At 41.6% G+C, this 17,993-nt stretch overlaps 2 protein-coding genes and 1 long non-coding RNA gene across 3 annotated transcripts in view; all 3 read left to right on the top strand.

Annotated features, from left to right (window-relative positions):
- Positions 1–967: 967 nt before the first annotated feature.
- cd2bp2 (CD2 (cytoplasmic tail) binding protein 2) lies at positions 968–5,462 on the top strand. Its single transcript, XM_037688713.1, has 6 exons — positions 968–1,383; positions 2,824–2,953; positions 3,193–3,350; positions 3,427–4,006; positions 4,088–4,173; positions 5,235–5,462. The coding sequence occupies exons 1-6, from the start codon at positions 1,309–1,311 to the stop codon at positions 5,343–5,345; spliced, it is 1,140 nt and encodes a 379-aa protein (XP_037544641.1). The 5' UTR covers positions 968–1,308; the 3' UTR covers positions 5,346–5,462.
- Positions 5,463–6,475: 1,013 nt separating this feature from the next.
- On the top strand, positions 6,476–8,814 carry LOC119421856. Its single transcript, XR_005187380.1, has 3 exons — positions 6,476–6,547; positions 8,557–8,580; positions 8,715–8,814. It is a non-coding gene; the product is annotated as an uncharacterized LOC119421856 (long non-coding RNA).
- A 674-nt stretch (positions 8,815–9,488) lies between these two features.
- Positions 9,489–17,993, top strand: part of prr14 (proline rich 14) — an 11,750-nt gene continuing 3,245 nt past the window's right edge. The window contains exons 1-5 of the mRNA XM_037688603.1: positions 9,489–9,629; positions 9,712–9,777; positions 13,298–13,338; positions 14,663–17,215; positions 17,311–17,446. Of these exons, the coding sequence (XP_037544531.1) occupies positions 14,742–17,215; positions 17,311–17,446 (2,610 nt within the window). The 5' untranslated portion in view covers positions 9,489–9,629; positions 9,712–9,777; positions 13,298–13,338; positions 14,663–14,741. The remainder of the gene's footprint in view (positions 9,630–9,711; positions 9,778–13,297; positions 13,339–14,662; positions 17,216–17,310; positions 17,447–17,993) is intronic.

The following is a 17,993-nucleotide window of genomic DNA, read 5'->3' as shown; positions in this document are numbered from 1 at the left end:
CGACCTGAATGTAGATAGAAGTTGTGTTTATTGTTCATATTCTTCCATTAACAAACCTGAAGAGATTTTTAAATAAGTATTCAAAGAGTTGAATCCATTGCCTTTACAGCACATCAGTTTAAAGCCGCTGCCATTAAATTGATATAATATAAAGCTTCAACTATATAGTTAAAATCATCATCTTTCATAACTCACGACATACTGACTATTCAGGAAAGATAATCTGTAAAAAAAGTGCAACATAAAAACATACTCAAGCACTGTGAGATTTCAGTTGTAATTATCATGAAAAAAGGAACAAACTCCTGTGAAGACGGGAAAAAACATTGTGTGCCTCCTTTCGATCCTCTAACGCTGAATTATGGAGACTGATCTTTATTATATTTGTGGAAAATATTAAGTACCCTTTGAAACCATGAAGCATGCATGTGCATCCCAGTAAATTATTTGAATAAACATAACAGTTGAGACAGTGTTAGCCATTTAATTGTGACTCAGAATTTTCTAAAATACAGACACCTTCAGGTTTTTAATGAAAGACAAATTTTAACTTCTAGCTCTCCGTGTTCTCGGAATAATTGCGATATTTATGAAGAATGCCTGATTTTATTTGCTTGTAACATTTTTTTATGTTTATTCCCCACAGCAACTTGCTGAAAATGTGTTTTATACATTTAAGTTTCTAGTGGATTTCAGACAAAGATCAGACTCAATGACTGGAAACTTAAAGAACTATTTGGAAAACTAACAAAATATTAAGGCAAGGTGATATCTTGATTTGTTTCTCTCTCTCTCTTTTTTTTTTTTTTTTTTGTCCTTGTCCTAAAAATACCAATTTGTTGCAGTTTTTAATCATATTTTGCAGAAAACTGGACGAGAACTGCTTCCTGTGTTTCTAAATGCCGCCGCCTGGTGGCGCTCTAGCGCCGATCAGTGAGTGCTGCGCTAAAATAAAACCACCGAAGAAGAAAAGAAACGCAGCTTGAATTATTTTTAGCAGGTTTTTAGCACGTTGTGTTGCCCTTTATTAGTGCTCAAACCTAGCTTAAGTAAATCGTCGTAAAATATAGTTTGTTTAAAGTATGCCTTGATGCTGAACGTCGTTTAACCTGAAGATATTTGTAAATTCGTGTTGAACGCGCGACTCGTTCTGCGCGCTGGTGTTATTGTTAGCTAACGCGGTAGCAACACAGCTAACATGAGTTTCGTTGTGGCTGTGGCGTGATCAAATAACTTCACAACACTTCTAACTTACCTTCGCTTGTGTTACGAGAGTAAAAACGTCCCCTTGTGGCCTCCTGCAGCGCCATGTCGAAAAGAAAAGTAACATTTGAGGACGGAAACGGGGAGTTTGACCTGGAAGACGACGGCCCGAATAAAAAGGTGCTGCTGCTCTCCTGAAATAAACTAAATAATTTGCTTGTAATATTGGATATGAATTGGACCTGTTTGCCTTTTTGTACACGAAGGTCCTGAAATGACCTGTTAAGAGCTGGTGTGGTATAAATGAACTTAATTTAACGGTCATAATCTGACTAAAATGAAGCTCTGAGGAACTTTTTTATCAATGTTTGACATGAATACTGTCGTAAATATCTTGTACACAACAGCTGTAATAACAGCACAGCCTAGTGTTAGTTCAAAGGACTACAACCTTAAAATGCTTCATTTTGTAAGAAATAGAGCCCAAAACAGTCGACAAAGTAATTGAACGCTTGTGTTGCACTTTTCTTTACAATATAAGACAAATGTATTATACCTGATCGCTGACAGCTACTTTTATTTTGATTGTGTTTGCTGTTCTTCTTCTTTTGGCTTTTCCCTCTTCAGGGGTCGCCACAGCGAGTCATCCTCCTCCTCACTCTGCATCCTCTGTCCTCACTCCAACTACCTCCATGTCCTCTCTAACTACACCCATATATCTCTTCTTTGTCTTTTTCCTGGCAGCTGCATTTTAAACATCCTACCAATATACCCACGGTCCCTCCTCTGGACATGTCCAAACCACTGTTCCTCCTCTGGACATGTCCAAACCATCTCAGTCCGTCTATAACTTTATCTCCCAGTTGTTCAACCTGTGCTGTACCTCTGATGATCTCATTCCTAATCTTATCCAGCCTTGTCACTCCTAAGGAGAATCTTAGCGTCTTCATTTCTGCCACTTCCAGTTCTGTCTCCTGTATTTTTGTCCATGTCTCTGTCTCCAGACCATACAATATAGCTGGTCTCACCACTGTCTTATAAACTTTTCCTTTGACCTTTGCTGACACATTTTTGTCACAAATCCTGAAACTTTTCTCCATCCTGCCTGGACTCTCGTTTTAACTTCTTTACCACATTCCCCCAAGTCCTTGAAGTCCTGCACCTTTGTGACCTCTGCTCCTTGAAGCCTCACTGCTCCACCTCCTCCCTCTCATTCACACACATGGACTCTGTCTTACTACGGCTGACTTTCATTCCTCTTCTTTCAAGTGCATACCTCCACCTCTCCAATTTCTCTTCCGCCTGCTCCCTGTTCTCACCACAGATCACAATGTCATCTGCAAACACGGGGATTCTTGCATGACCTCATCTGTTAGTCGGTCCATCACCAGAGCAAACAAGAAGGGGCTCAGAGCCGATCCTTGATGCACTCCCACCTCCACTTTGAAGCTATTTGTCACTCCTACAGCACATCTCACCACTGTCCTGCTGTCCTCATACATGTCCTGTACCAGTCTAACATACTTCTCTGCCACTCCAGATTTCCTCATGCAATACCACGTATGTTTGCTGTTGATGCTATTAATTAATATTTGCTTTTTGTTTGTTCTTTTAACAAAGAGTTGTGAAGCTGTCGCCGGACCAGGCTCCAGATTTAAGGGTAAACATTCCCTTGACAGCGACGAAGAGGATGATGAGGAGGTCACAGACAGCAGCAAATACAATATTCTTGCCAGTGATGATGTGGAGGGTATGTTTCGGGATTATCAGCAGATAATTAATCTGCTTTTGTTTTTTCTCTTAACATTTTTTACACAAAATTTTGAAAACATGCTCTCGACGTCAAAATTAAAAAGTTTTTCTCCTGTTTAGTCAGATCTTTTAACAGTGCAGGTGCTAAAGTTTTCCACACTTTCTTTGATTATGTCTTTGGATTGAGCAAGGTTATGCTTGGCCTGAAACAAATTTTTTAGTAAATTGTGTATGCAGGCCAAGAAGGAGCGACCATCGACTTTGATGAAGGAGTGTCCATTACTCCTTTTAACCTGGAGGAAGAGATGCAAGAAGGACACTTTGATTCAGAGGGAAACTATTTTGTCAAAAAGGAAACACAAATTAGAGACAACTGGCTTGACAACATAGATTGGGTAAGTAAAAAAAAACAGTTGATTTTGTGAAAGTCTTCCAAGCAGTGCAACTGAAAATGTCAATTTCTTCTCGCAGGTGAAAATAAAAGAGCAGCCCGTCAAGAAAAAGAAAGGCCTCGGAGCCAAACGGACGCGCAGAGCTGGTGATGAAGACGAGGCTGAGGAAGAAAAACGGAGAGAAGAACAGCAAGCGGACCAGGGGGGAGAGGAAGAGGAGGAGGAGGAGGAGATTCCTGCAGAGGACCCCTTGGCATCCTTCACACAGCAGCAGCTTGTTGAGGCTGTGCTCGAGTTGTTGACGCCCGGAGAAACGGTCGCTGCAGCGCTGCGTCGGTTAGGAGGCCTCGGAGGACGCAAGAAGAGCAAACTGAGGGAAGAAAACGAACCCACGGAGAAGACGACGAGGGACGCCGAGAAGCTGGATAAGCTCACAGCTTTAGCTGACAGACTGGTCGGATCTGGGATGTTTGAAATCTATCAGCAAACCTATGAGAAACTGTCCTACGTGATGAAGAGCTTGAGCAGCAAGAAGCCGGCGGTGGGGAAGAAAAAAGGCAGTGACGACGACGAAGGAGACGAACTCGACATGTTTGGGGATAAATTTGATGAGAAGATCAGCGAGAAATCCGAGGGCCCTGAGGAGGAAGATAATAAAGGTTTTTTAAATCTCGGTTTAATACAGATACACATTTAAAACAGCAAGATTTCGTTTGCTTAATTTAATTTTATCTTGTCAGTGAGTGAGGAAGTGATGTGGGAGTACAGATGGGAAAATAAGGATAATTCAGAAATCTATGGGCCCTTCACCAGCCAACAGATGCAGGTAATACATCGTTTACATCTTTTAAAAAGTGCATAACGGCGAAACTGTTCCAAAATTATTAGTTCGGGATTACGATTTGGGCTTTTTGTGGAATGGATTAAAAAATTCCATGAAGTATTCAGTTCTCAGAAACAGTTTTTGCTTTTCTATTTGATCGCTGTCTGCTTGAAAATACAAATAAGTCTTTTCAAAACCTTATACTCCATCCATCCATCTATAGACGCCTGATTATACGATTAAACGGAGGAGCAAAAACAGATGTTGTGTCTACATATGGTGTAGGGGCAGGGCAGCCGACTCGGGACCCAAAGGTCCTGGGTTCAGTCCCCGGTCATTGCACATGTCGTGGTGTCTGAGCAGGACACCCAATCCCGAATTGCTTCCCGGGCGCCTACATAGCTGCCCACTGCCCCACCTGGGTGCATCCCAGGTGCGATGGGTTAAATGCAGAGAACCAGTTTCGTCTTTGTCTGGAAACATAAATGATAACACAGCAAACACAACACAAATAAAATTAAGAGATAAAGTACAAAAAAGTAAAATGCAGGTTTCCACGAGGGACCTCCAGCGACGCCCTTGAACTCCTCCTGGGGGTATCCCAAGGCGTTCCCAGGCCAGAGAAAGATAATCCTTCCAGCAAGTTCTGGGTCTGCCTCGTGGTCCCTGCTATCACGATGTGTGACGACTGGGCTGTGAGCACCTGGTCGTGGCAAAGCGGCTTCAGTGGAGGAGTCAGACTAACTCAGATCTTGTTGAAGAAGAAAATCAGGATACCCCGTCTAGAATAAAGAAGCGGGGCCACCATATTGGAGTTAGGTGTTGGCGGCTTGCGGCTCGCTAGTGAACACCCAGAGGTTCCTGCTTGAAAAAGCTGCAGGAAGTGACCTCCATGTCTGCAGAGATGATGCAGAGCCGGAGTCAAGCTGACTCCTGGCTTCATAAGCTCCAGTTGTCCATTTTCTCCTTCCCATAATGTTTACTAGATTATGGCGCTGACCAGGTCTCTCGTGATCCCCGGTCTGACTCGGTGGGCTTTAATCTTCTTACTTTTGTGTTTCCAGGGCTGGGTGGATGAAGGCTATTTCAGCAGCGGCGTCTACTGCAGGAGGGTGGACCAGGAAGGGTCTCAGTTCTACAACTCCAGAAGAATAGATTTTGACCTCTACGTATAAAACGTCAAAAATAATAACCGCCGTTGGGATGATTTTTTTTTCATGTTTTATCTACATTTGTTTCTTTTCCAGGGTTTACTTTAGGGTTTTGGTGTGAATCATTTTAACCCTGCCTCTGTTTTTTTTTTTTTTTTTGCACGCTGTTTTTAAATAAAAAGTTTACGTGGAGAGGTTTCTTTTTTTCCTGTAATCAAATAAACAAACATAAAAATGTTATCCTGAGCTATACCTAATAATGCAGTTTGAAAAAAATTTATTGTTTCTTTTGAAACGCAGTATTTGCTCAATATAAACAAAGCCCTGAGGTGCAAATCGTAGCGTGAACATGTATTTATACGTTAAAAGTGTCCGATTTCTCCATCCCAAACAGCTCTTTGTTGGATGTTGCAATTAATTGGCTTTGTCTGTCACGGGCTGTTTTTCTACGTAAACGAAACTTTGTGGTAGTTGGCAACTACTCACAAATTTTACTTACAAATTTTAAACCTCAGAACACATTAACCATCAATATGAGTAAAGAATTGTGCAGTTTTAGTTTATACATTACAATAAGTATCTACTTTTTCCACACCCAAATACATGTTTCAGTGTCAAAGTTGCTTTAAGTTTAAAAAAAGCATATATGCATTTATTTATTTAGTCATAGATTATCATAGTCCACAATCTAAATTATAATGTGAGCAGCCTTAATAGATTAATTTAAAAATATAATTAGTTCTCATGCAAAGATGAGTAAAGTAAATTTTGCAACATGCACATTACCTTGTTCTGAGCTGTTGCTGATTTTACCATTTGATTTTTGTCCTTTACCGATGTTTTAGTCATGATGTTTACTACAAATTAACAGAATAACTAGTGAAGATATAGGAGTTTTCCTGTTGGTATCTTGTTCATTAGGGGCTACTACGCTGATTTACTCTTGGGTATGAAGTGGAGCACCGTACACAGCTTTCATATATTTTTCCGTCGCGCTCCCATTGGCTGCCCTACACTAGCGACCCTAAAAGACCTCACCTGATTGGTCAGATTTTGAGAAGGCGTTTCCAGCGGGCAACTCGAGCTGTGATTGGTCGGTCTGCCCTGCCTGGGCGTTGAATTAGTAAAAACGGATACATTTTCGACTCGCTGTAGGGCGTCCGTTTGGCATGTTTTGTTTACGGCGGATTCGGCGCTGTGACCCACGGTCCAGTTAAACGTTTCAGGTGAGCGTACCCGGCGTTATACAGTCGCAGTTATTGTGTTTATCTACGTTAAAAAGGTAGAATATTCCCGCTTTCTCTAAGCGTCGCCGAGCGTTTAGAGGAATGACAGTTCCCGGCTGCGTCTAATACCTGGCGCTTTAAGCGCTACATACTACACGAGTGCAGATGGAGTTTTAAAAGAAAGCTCTGCCACGATCTGTTAAAATGTTTACATCTTCACGGAATCCATTCTATCTAAAACACACTAAAGTAGGGTTGTTATAATTTAATGTTAACTCGTAAATTAAAGTTTTATAAAGGAGTGTTCTGTCCAGCAAGTAGACTCTGCTCATTTGATAAACGTGCCGCTGCTTTTGACTGAAAACACTGGCTAAAATTAATATAAGCCGTTTAAAATTAGTCGATTTTGTTAGTTTAGTAAACTCGTCAGATGTGAGCTGAGCAACTTTCGGTAACCCGGTTGAGAAGAATTGGAAAAGAGGAATCTGAAATTACAGTAAAATCTCCCCCGAAGATTAAATTTTATCTTGTAACCTGATAACTTTTTATGAAGCCATCCTTCATTTTTATTGTAATTAGTTTGTCAGCACAGTTTTTTATGTGTTTTTTTGTAAATGGCAAATCAACATTTACACTATTCCCCGCTTATTTTAGTTTTCTGTAAGTTTTGCAATTTATTTCAAAATAGTTTTATCCATTCAGGAGATGGGTTTTGGTTTTTGTAGCTTTTATACTTTCCAAAATATTTAACTTTATTTACAAATACTATCCCCATAGAAATATATTCAGATTTATTTCAGTCCTTTAAAAAATAACTTTATTCAGTTTGAGAATGCTGGCTGTTTTTGTCTTCTGCCACTCTTGGCTACTCTTCTCTTGCTTTTAGCTACAAATATGTTACTTTTAAGTTATGTTTACTTTTATCTAACATCTTACTTCTTTTAAGTGTTAGCTAGCATTATGCTATTTGAAGCTTTTTAATTAGCTTTTTGTTTCTTTTAGCTTTTACTCATCTCTTGTTTGTTTTAGCTTTTGCTATCCTTTTGCTACTTTTAGGTTTTGGCTAGCCTTTTGTTACATTTAGCTTTTTGCTAACTTTAGCTTTAGTTAGCCTATTGTTTCTTTTTATCTTTTAGTTGATATTTTTCTACTTTTGTCTTTCACTTAGCCTTTTGTTACTTGTATCATTTAGTTGACATTTCGTTACGTTTAGCTTTTAATTAGCTTTTAGGTGCTTTTAAAATAAACTGAATTGAATTGGACTGAACTGAATTGAAAATTAAATTGAATTTTTAGCTTTTACTTAACCTTTTGCTAGGTTTAGCTTTTAGTTAGCCTGTTGTTACTTTTAGACTTTAGTTAGCCTTTAGTTACTTTTAGCTTTTACTTAAACTGTTGTTACTTTTATGATTTAGTTTTCATTGTGTTACGTTTAGCTTTTAAATAGCTTTTAGTTACTTTTAAAATAAACTGAATTGAAAATTTAATTTATTTTTTAGCTTTTACTTAACCTTTTGCTAGGTTTAGCTTTTAGTTTACCTTTTTATGTTTAGCTTTTAGTTAGCCTTTAGTTACTTTTAGCTTTTAGTTAACCTTTTGTTACTTTTAGCTTTTAGTTACTTTAGTTACTTTTAGCTTTTAGCTAGCCCCATTCCCTTTTCAGTGAGTCTTTTGCTACTCTTAGCTTCTTTATTTGCTGTTTGCAAAGTTGGCAGTTTGCTCAATTTAGCTTTTCGCTAGCCTTTTTGTTCTTTTAGCTTATAACTACCGTACTACTTTCTACTGAGTCTTTTGCTCCATTTAGCTTTTAACTATCCTTTTGCTACTTTTACTTAGTTCTTGTTACTTTAAGCTGGTTTCATCTGCCGATGTCACCAGAGTCCTTTGTTCTTCGGAAAACAGTTCCAAGTTTCAGCTTTCTGTATTAAACAAAACCGTTTTTAGGAAAAATGAATCACTTCAGATAAAACAAGACATTTTACCTAAATGAAGTTCTATATTTATTTCAGAGTCTACTCCCGCCCCTGAGTGAAGTGAGTGATATTTATTGTTCAGATGTTTGTTGAATTGATTTATCCCACGTCCTGTTTGTTGTTGTTGTTGTTGTTGTTTAGCGTGAGGATGAGGTGTGTGGCAGTACAGACGTTGACTCTGATCTCTCTGATAGTTTGACCGATGGATGAAGCTGCTCTTCCCTCAAACCCCGTCTGTAGTGCACCTCCCCTCAGCGAGCCTCCTTCACCTCTCCTCTCCTTCTCCTCCGTCACCCTCAGGTATACTTCTTGTTGTGGCACCTTTTTTGTTTCCTTTTACAATGCACGTATTCGTCCCTCCTCACTCTGTACATCTGTGACGGTCTCGAGATGTTTTTAATTCAGTCTTTGTTTTGTTGCTGCTGGTTCGGTTCAGTAAATAATTCATCGGTTCGTCTGAAATAACTTGTCGAAACTTTCAGGTCATTTCAAACTGCTTTTTTCCTTGTGAGCCGAACTTTTAAGCGAACGTCTCGTGCCATCTGTTAGGACTTTGAGTGTGTTTGAGGGATGACTCTCAGCTACTACCACACCAAATTTTAGCTCAGTATCTGTTAAACTGATTGCCTTAAAGCTGTTCTTGTTGCTGGTGTGGCAGCCATCTTGAATTGGGTTTGCTCCAAAAGATAACGGCAATAACTGTCAGTGTTTCTTCCTAAGCTGAAGTCTGCTTTCTTTATTCAGCGTTATATTTTGTAAGAGAAGTGTTTAAATTGAAATAATGACATTTAGAGTAATTTATCTTTTATTTAAGCTTTGAAAATGATTTTATCTTTTGGTTTTAGAGACCGAGTTTTCATTCCCCAGAAGTTGTCCCCTCTTTGTTACTCTGTAGATTTACTGAATTGTTTTTTTTTTATTATCTGTTTTACTTTTTTATTTGCAGCTCTGCAGATAATGGACAGTCTAGAAAAAGGAGGAGCGGTCGCATTCAAGGGATCAGAGCGAGAATCCCCAAAAAGCGGGACGGCTCAGACGGCCGAGCTGACCGGAAACCATCCAGACCGAATCCGTCCCCCACGAAAAGACACCTGGACAGGGTAATCGTGGTATGAACTTTAAAGTTATGGACATGTCCAGAAGCTGACCGTCACAGATGGAGTCTCTGGTAAACTATCCTCTCCTCTCCAGGTGCGAGTGCCCCGGTCTCAGCTGCCGAGAGCCGACACAACACAAGTACCGGAGAAACAAAACCAGGTCTGTTTTCCTTCCAAAACCTTTATGCTCCTTACAGCATCCTCCTCTGCAGCGCTCAAAGTATTCTCTGCATAATTTGACTGTACAGAGTTTACGTAGTTTGTTTGTGTTCAGATAAAGAGGTGTGAAGGTTAATTGAGTGATCTAATCCTCTTTTACGGTCTGCTGCATCTGATGCAAACAAGCAGCCGAGCGCCAAGTTTGACCTACTAACACGCTGCAGACGTTACAGACGCAAACATTTTTTATTCTATTTATTTTAATAAAATGATTTTTGTTATTTCCTTATAGAGGAAGTTCCACACTACTTCTTTTTTTTTTTTTTTGTATGAAGCAGGGGAGGGAGAGTTGAGCCATAAACGTTAAAAACTTTAACTTTATAAACTTTAATGTCGTTCAAAATTGTACAGTGCACCATGCAAAACTTTGGTGTTTAGAACAGAAGATTCAATTCTTGTACGGATACAAGTACTGTAATGTGCAAATGTTAGCGAATGTTCCTATATACACCTAGACGTATGATACATTTATACATGCATGTACAGATATTTACACATATGTAAACATACACAATACACACAGCATCCATCTCTGAGTGAATTCCCATATGTTGCTTATTTTGGGTAAGTTTTTTTTTTTTGAGTTATGTTTGTGGCTGTGTGTGTGGTGGGAGGTGTGCTCTCTTCTGCTTATGGAGTAGGGCTGGGCGATATCTTATTTTTAAAATATCAAGATAATTTCATACGTGATATAAATTGAGACTATATTAAACAATATAGTCTTGCGTATCATATAGTTATAATTATACTTGAAAATCCACCAGCTTTTCTCTGTCTGCGCCTTCATGCGGTCCCTCCTCCTCTCCCTCACTGAATACAATCCCAGCACCTCCCAGCTGCCCCCGCCTCCTGCTGTGCAAAACTGTGCGCTGCTGCAGCTCCCACTGTGAACAAGCTAGATGCATATTATGCAGATATCGATCGCCACAATATGTTTTTGTCGACTCACAGTGGAGACACTCTGGTGACATGCATGTAAATAGGTGTTAAAATGACTGGGTAGCTGCTACAAAGGAGAGGTTTGGTGTTCTCCCGGAAATTAACTGGTTTAGAGCGGCACCGTATGAAGGTGTATTAAAGAACACGGAGACAGATTAGGGTGATTTATTTGTTTCTTCTGGTATTTACACGCAGCAGTAACCAGTAAAGTGCAACCAAGTTCGAACGTCAAGGCTTCGTCCGGGTCGGGACACTTACACAGAGCGGTGCGTTCAGTAGCGTCGGAACACCCATGGTGCATTCAAGAGCATTGGAACCATGAATTCAGAAAGAAACAACCCATAACCAAACAGAACCAAGCTCGGTAAACAAACCTACTACACGTGGGCTTTCTAACAGCTTTGAATGACTCAACTTCATTAGAATCAGACTTTTTAAAGAGCAAGTCAGCCTTTCATTATGTTTACATTTGTAATCATGTGTTCTGTTTAAATTTTAAGTGCACAGCTGTGTTTTATTTTATTTTTGAGACATTAATTTTGTGCAGTTACGTTTGTTAATAAATGTGCCTGTGTGACAATTGACTCTGAAATACATTTTTGTTACTCTATGGGAAAAAATTTAGATAAATATCGTATATCACCATTCATTTTAAAAATATTGAGATATTAATTGTGGTCCATATCGCGCAGCTCTACCACGGAGGAAGTGCAGACACCGCTGGGCTTTCTTCACTAGGGACCCGGTGTTTCTTGACCAAGACAGCTGATTGTTTACATGCACCCCCAGGAACCTGGTGCTCTCCACCACCTCCACCTCTGGGTTATTTATGCGCAGCGGCGTCAGTGTGTGATGTTTTCCTGAAGTCAATGAGCTCTTTTGTTTTGCTGACATTCAGAACCAGGTTCTTTTCTCCGCACCAGTTCACAAGGTGTGCCACCTCTTCTAAATATGCCTGATCCTTGTTGCTAATCAGGCCCACGACCGTGGTATCGTCCGCATACTTGATGATGCGGTTGGTCTCAGACGTAGAAATGCAGTCGTAGGTCATCGGAGTAAAGAGAAGTGAACTCGGAACACTGCCCTGGGGGATGCCCGTGCTCAAACTGATAATGGTGTTCCTCTCCACTCATACGGACTGGTCTGCCAGAGAGGAAGTCAAGGATCCAGTTGCAGAAGGTGGTGTTTAAATGTAGTGTAGCCAGTTTGCTGACCAGGTGCTGTGGGAGGATCGTGTTGAATGCTGAGCTGAAGTCCACAGACAACATTCGTACATGGGTGGTGTTCTCCTCCAGGTGTTGCAGGCTCGGGTGGAGTGCTGAGGCGATGGCATCCTCTGAGCGGTATGCAAACTAGAATGGATCAAAGGAGGGAGTAAGGTTAGAAGTGATGTGTTGCTTAACAACAAGTTTGAAGCACTTCATCGTGACGGGCGGAAGAGCCACGGGGCGATAGTCATTTAGACTGGTTAACGTTTGTTTTTTAGGCACTGGTATGACTGGCTGCCTTGAAGCAGGAGGGAACGATGGCTTCAGGGAGTTGTTAAAAATGTCTGTCAGCACAGGGGCAAGCTGCTCTGCTCATTCACCGTGCGCCTCCTCTCTGACATCCACCGGACTGTTACGCAGAGGGAGGTCATAACATGCTCCGTCCACCTCATCACACATCGGCACTTGTGACGCATGTTTCGTTAGACAAAAATTAAGAACTTTTTATTTTAATGTTACAAGAACATTGTCTTCACATTTAGAATTACATTTAAAAAACAAACTAAAACAAAAATATATATAAATTAAATACTCATGATTTATTTTCCAATATCACAGGGGGCCGCAGCAGAGGGATGAAAGGGGCTGCCGACCCCTGACGTAGATGCGTACACCGCCACCCTGAGTTCTTCCTGTCGGCTCACAGTCCGTGTCCAGCCGGAGAGCTGTTAGCCCCTCCAGGCTAATAGCCGCGTCGGGGACGGATGTGGTTAACCACGTTTCCACCAGAATTGGAGCACAAGTTTACCTCTCCTTTTTGCTAGCACGAGTTGAGGATTTTTTTTTTTTTCCCAGCGAGCAGAGATGGAAGCGGTGTCCTCCATGGGCTGGCTCTCAGTTTAGCTTTTGAGCCTCTCTGGCCGCCACGTTTCTGCTTTCAGTCACATCGCCTTCGTTTTACCTCGAGTCGGCTCGCGCTGGCGTATAACTCCTCTGCTCTGTGGGCGCCCGGGACTTCCTCGCGTAGTATGCCGAGATCTCGTAGACGCTCAGTCGTAACTACGTTTACTGGTCCACGGCCACTGAATGCGTGTAGTTCCAATAAGGTCCTGGAATCACAACTTCTTCTGTTCGTTCGGTGAAGAGTCAAAGAAATGCAAGAAAAATAGGAAACCAGACTGCTGGGAGGCAATGCAGCTGCAGCCATCTTGATTGATTGATTGATTGATTGGTTGATTGAAAAGTTGTTGGCCTGGTTCGTTGGATCCACTAAATTAAAGAAACTTTAGTAAAACTTTGTGTTTTTATTTTCAGAATGGATTTGAAGTCAGTTTAACTGCAGAGCACCACAATGAGTAAGTCTGCTTAACCTTTTTCAGCCTTTGTATGAAAACCTGTTGTTTAGTCTATAAGTACGTGTACCAGAAGCTTTTTATTTTACATTTACTACAACCCTAATTCTGAAAAGGTTCTGGTGTTGTGCAAAATTTTAACTGAAGATGGGAAAGTCAAATATTTTATTCAGAATGGATCGTAATAAACATATCAAGTTCTTAAACTAAGAAATAAAAAAATAAAAGCGTAAGTTGAATTTGCTGGCAGCGTCACACCTCACAGTTGTTCCAGTCCATGTTTCTCCTGTGAAACGTGCCCTCTTCCTGTAACAAGTCTTTTAAAGGTCCAGGACCCGAGGAGACCGTCTGCTGGAGGTTTTGAAAAGAACGTTGTCCTGTTCTGGTCTGATGGAGGATTCTGGCTGTTCAGCAACCCTGGATGGAGCAGAAGTTCTAAAACCTGGATATACTTTTCTACATTAATGGTGTCTTTCCAGATGTGTAAGCTGTTTATGCCAGAGGCACAAATGCACCTCCATACCATCAGAGAGGCAGGATATTTTTCAACTGTGCGCTGATGGCGTTCATGGTTTCCAAAATTAATGTCAATGTTTCAATCCGTCTGACCGCAGAACAGTTCTGGACTTTGTCTCAGTCCAGAACACAACTTTGAAACGAGCTCTGGTCCAGAGTTTCTGGGTGGTGTTCACATCTGGCTTCTTTGTCTGATAGAGCTTTAAGCAGCTTTAGTGGATGAACTGTCTGTGGAAGTGTTCCTGAGCCCAGAACAGAACCAGACCTGGTTTTAATGCAGTGGCCCCTGAGGGCCCGAAGATCAGGACCATCCAATACTGACGTTCGACTTCGTGCTTTCAGCTCAGAGATTTAAATCTTTTGATAATTTTATAAACTGTACGATGTTCAGAGTCTTCTTAATTTTCAGTTGAACAGTGTTTTGAAATTGTTCCAGTTGTTCAGACGAGTGAACCTCTGCCCAACTTTACGTCTCAGAGATTCAGCCTCTAAAACTATTTAAACCTGCTGACATGATAATTAGCTGCTAAACGCTCCTCCAGCTGTTTCTTTTTTGTGGACCCCGTTTAAACTTTGAGATGTTTTGCTGCCATCAAATCCAAAGTTATTTAAATTTAGCTGTTTTTTGTTGAAACGTTTGCTGTTTATCACGTTTAACTGTGAGTAAAATACAAGTTTACAAGATTAGTTAATCATTGCATTGTGTGTTTATTCACTTGTTTAAAACTTTTCAAATGTTTCGGAATTTAAGTTGTAAATAAATGAATAAATGTCGATTTTTCTTTTTCTTTTCTTTATTTTAATTTTCTAGACAAAAGGACCCAGAAAGCCTGCAGTCTGAAACCATTTTATCTGCTGGTTACGATGTAGTCAAACCTTTGGAAGATGAAATGGAGACTCTTGGTGGAGCTACGCCTGACGTGGAAACGTGCGAATTGCCTGATGTGGACGTTATGGAAAGTTCTTCTGCCGCGAAGGGATGGGTCATCGGCCCGTTGTTTCAGTCACTGAAGTCAAAGATGGCCAGTTTCACAGAGATCGTCATGTCTCCTGTTAAACTCTTCAGAGCCAGCAGTCCTCCACCGTTCACGGACCGTTTGAACGCCCTCTGTGATGCTGAACCTCCAGAAGAAAGCGACATGTTTTATTCAGAAGGACTAAACGAAAACAATCAGGACGATAAAACTAATCGGCAAAGCCTTAGTGACTTCAGAGAAACACAAAGTGCTGAAACTGTCGCTCCCTGTTATTTGACGAATCTGCAGTTTGATCCGCCATCGTCGTGCAGCTCTGATCGAACCATAAACCAGAAGGATTCAGCGCCGCGGCTGCAGAATCCTCCAGCCTGCGTCGTTTCCGAATCTTCTGAGTCCTCCGTTCTGTTGCAGTCTTCGGCCAAAGCAAGTGCCTCACAAGAGACCGATTTAAAATTGTCCGGCGTTGACGAGGAGCAGAAAGACCAGCCGTCCACCTGCCTGACGCCGCTGTGCAGACAAGTTGGAAACGAATCCGAGTCAAAGATCTCAGAAGACAAAAATCAACAGTTTCAACTAAATGACAGTGACTCAAGAGACGGGAACAGTACACCGTCCTGTTTCCTTCAGGCTGATGGTGTAGAAAGTTGCTGCTTAGCTCCGCAAAGTCTCCATAACGTTGTGATTGACGGGACGACCAAAACCTCACCGAAGTCCTTCCTGGATGCTCAGCAGATGGAGACCCAACCAAACTCCGAGATGTGTTCAGTCTCGGACGTGGTGCGGCCGAAGAGGGGGTTGAAACCGAACTGTCATTTTAAAGACTCCGTAAAGAGGAAAAAGACGACGGCTGATACAAGAAGTCAACCGCTATCACATGTTGCTTGTCACATAAAGGGTGCAAGGACATCAAGAAGGGGAGCAGCACTGATGAACATTACGCCCGAGGAGGAAACGGCAAAGCTTGACAGCAGAAGGCCGGTTATGCTGACAAAAGCAAAACGAAAAGGAAAAAACGGAGAAGAATCTGCGATTATGTCTCATATTGAAAGTTCCTCCGAAGCTGTGTCGATTTGTTCGCTGGATAAAAGCAGCCGTGAGCCACACGACAACCCACAGGGCAGCCGGGCGAAGACGAGAAGAACTCTAATGAAACACGGAGTAATCAATGATAACTGCATGGATGTGGAAACTTCTCCGCCAATAGCCTCGACGAAACAAACTGAGGAGCAGCAGTTGTCCGTAGTTCTCGTCTGTCCTGACAGGAAGCGACCCCAGTCCGCAGGCAGGCGCATCAGCACCAACAAGATGCCGTTAAAACGAAAAACGACGCATCGTTTGAGTCCATTGCCCGAGAGCCCTGCGGCGTCAACCTCACCAGTTGAACTAGAACCCGTTAAAGGTTTGTGCACCTCTCACGGTGCACAAAGAGCAGACAGCTTAGCTGCAGGACTGAGCCAACCGTCCAAGAGGTCCAAAACCAGTCCTAGGAGTGCCGTGACGTGCTCGGGGTTCAGCCGAACTCCAGAGGCGCAACAGCGAATCAGCAACTTTCATTCAAACACCGCAGAGGAACAGAACGGCGAAATGGATCCTGCGTATTTTGAAAGTAATCCCAAACCCGTTCAATCCCACCCCCAGCTTAATTTAGACTGTTATGTCCAGTTAAACAAAGATGTGCTGGTCACAGATGAGATTTTTCTCACGTACTCTGAAAGCAGAACCCGTCCTCCACTTGGTCCCATCGGTAGACGAACAAGAGACGATAATCACAGGAGACGATGCAGGGTGCCGCCGGGTAGAACGCACCGAAATGAGGAGGGCTCAAAGTCCGTCACCATGGAGGACGCAGACCTGGCTTCATCGCTCGCCTCAGAAACCAGCTTTTCCATGTGCCTGCTGCGCAGCTACTCCTGTCCAGAGATCCCGTCCCTTTGTCCCCGCGACTCGGCCTGGACGTCTCCGCACTCCTTGCATCACAGCAGGACGCCAGCTTTGAACCGCCACAGCCATTTTGTCTCTCGCAAATCTGTGAGGCGAGCTCGAAGGCACACGGTCTGCAGCGTGGAGGTGGAGAGGGAGATCGCCCCTCTCTGTCTTCGGAAGGAGGTGTACCCGTCCACAAGATCTGTCCCCGCTGCCCTACACCTGTCTCCTACTCATGCACATTCCCCCAGCTCTTCCCTCTCAGCTCTTGCCTCTTGCTTCCTTTCGAGCCCCTTGGCTTTTCTTTCCAAGAAGTCCAGCTGCAGAGGAGCTGCTGCCAGCTCCCCCACTTCCTGTCACATCTCCTCTTCCTCCATTACCTCCTCATCAAGCTCCTCATCGTGGCACCCTTCAGCTTTCATGCCCACAACTGACTCTGCTGCTGCGTTAGGTTCCTGCAGCAGGTAACATGCTTACAGCTTATACTCAAATGTTTTATGTTCGTTATTCTTAGCTTTGTCACAGTTTTGTGTTAAAATCAGCTCCACTTCCTTTCAAGTGAGGAACCCTCGGCGTGCGAGGCAGAGAGGAGACGTGAAGAGGAGGATTATGGCGAGGACACGAGTTCCTCCAGTCAGGAGTTTGAAGATGTTCGGCTGAGAGAGGAAAAGACTGCGTCCAATTTTGAAACAAAAGTACGAATGATTTAAATGAAATGTACATTAGTTATTGTCACTAATAATAATAACTACATTAGCTATTGTAACAACAATAATAATAATAACTGTACAATAGTTACTGTAATAATAATAATAACTACATTAGCTATTGTAACAATAATAATAATAACTGTACACTAGTTACTGTAACTAATAATAATAATAATAACTGTACATTAGCTATTGTAACAACAATAACTACACTAGTTACTGTAACTAATAATAATAACTGTACATTAGCTATTGTAACAACAATAATAATAACTGTACACTAGTTACTGTAACTAATAATAATAATAACTACATTAGCTATTGTAACAACAATAATAATAATAATAATAACTGTACACTAGTTACTGTAACTAATAATAATAACAACTGTACATTAGCTATTGTAACAATAATAATAATAATAACTGTACACTAGTTACCGTAACTAATAATAATAATAACTGTACATTAGCTATTGTAACAACAATAATAATAATAATAACTGTACACTAGTTACTGTAACTAATAATAA

The sequence above is a fragment of the Nematolebias whitei genome, chromosome 15 (genome assembly GCF_014905685.2).
Source record: "Nematolebias whitei isolate Nwh7 chromosome 15, NemWhi1, whole genome shotgun sequence".
In the NCBI taxonomy this organism is placed as follows: domain Eukaryota; kingdom Metazoa; phylum Chordata; class Actinopteri; order Cyprinodontiformes; family Rivulidae; genus Nematolebias; species Nematolebias whitei.
This window is presented reverse-complemented; position numbering and strand designations above follow the sequence as displayed.

Coding starts and splice junctions, on each gene's coding strand:
- cd2bp2 (XM_037688713.1), top strand. CDS start 1,309: ATGTCGAAAAGAAAAGTAACATTTGAGGACGGAAACGGGGAGTTTGAC. Junction 4,007..4,087: donor TGAGGAGGAAGATAATAAAG/GTTTTTTAAATC, acceptor TTATCTTGTCAG/TGAGTGAGGAAGTGATGTGG. Junction 4,174..5,234: donor TCACCAGCCAACAGATGCAG/GTAATACATCGT, acceptor TTGTGTTTCCAG/GGCTGGGTGGATGAAGGCTA.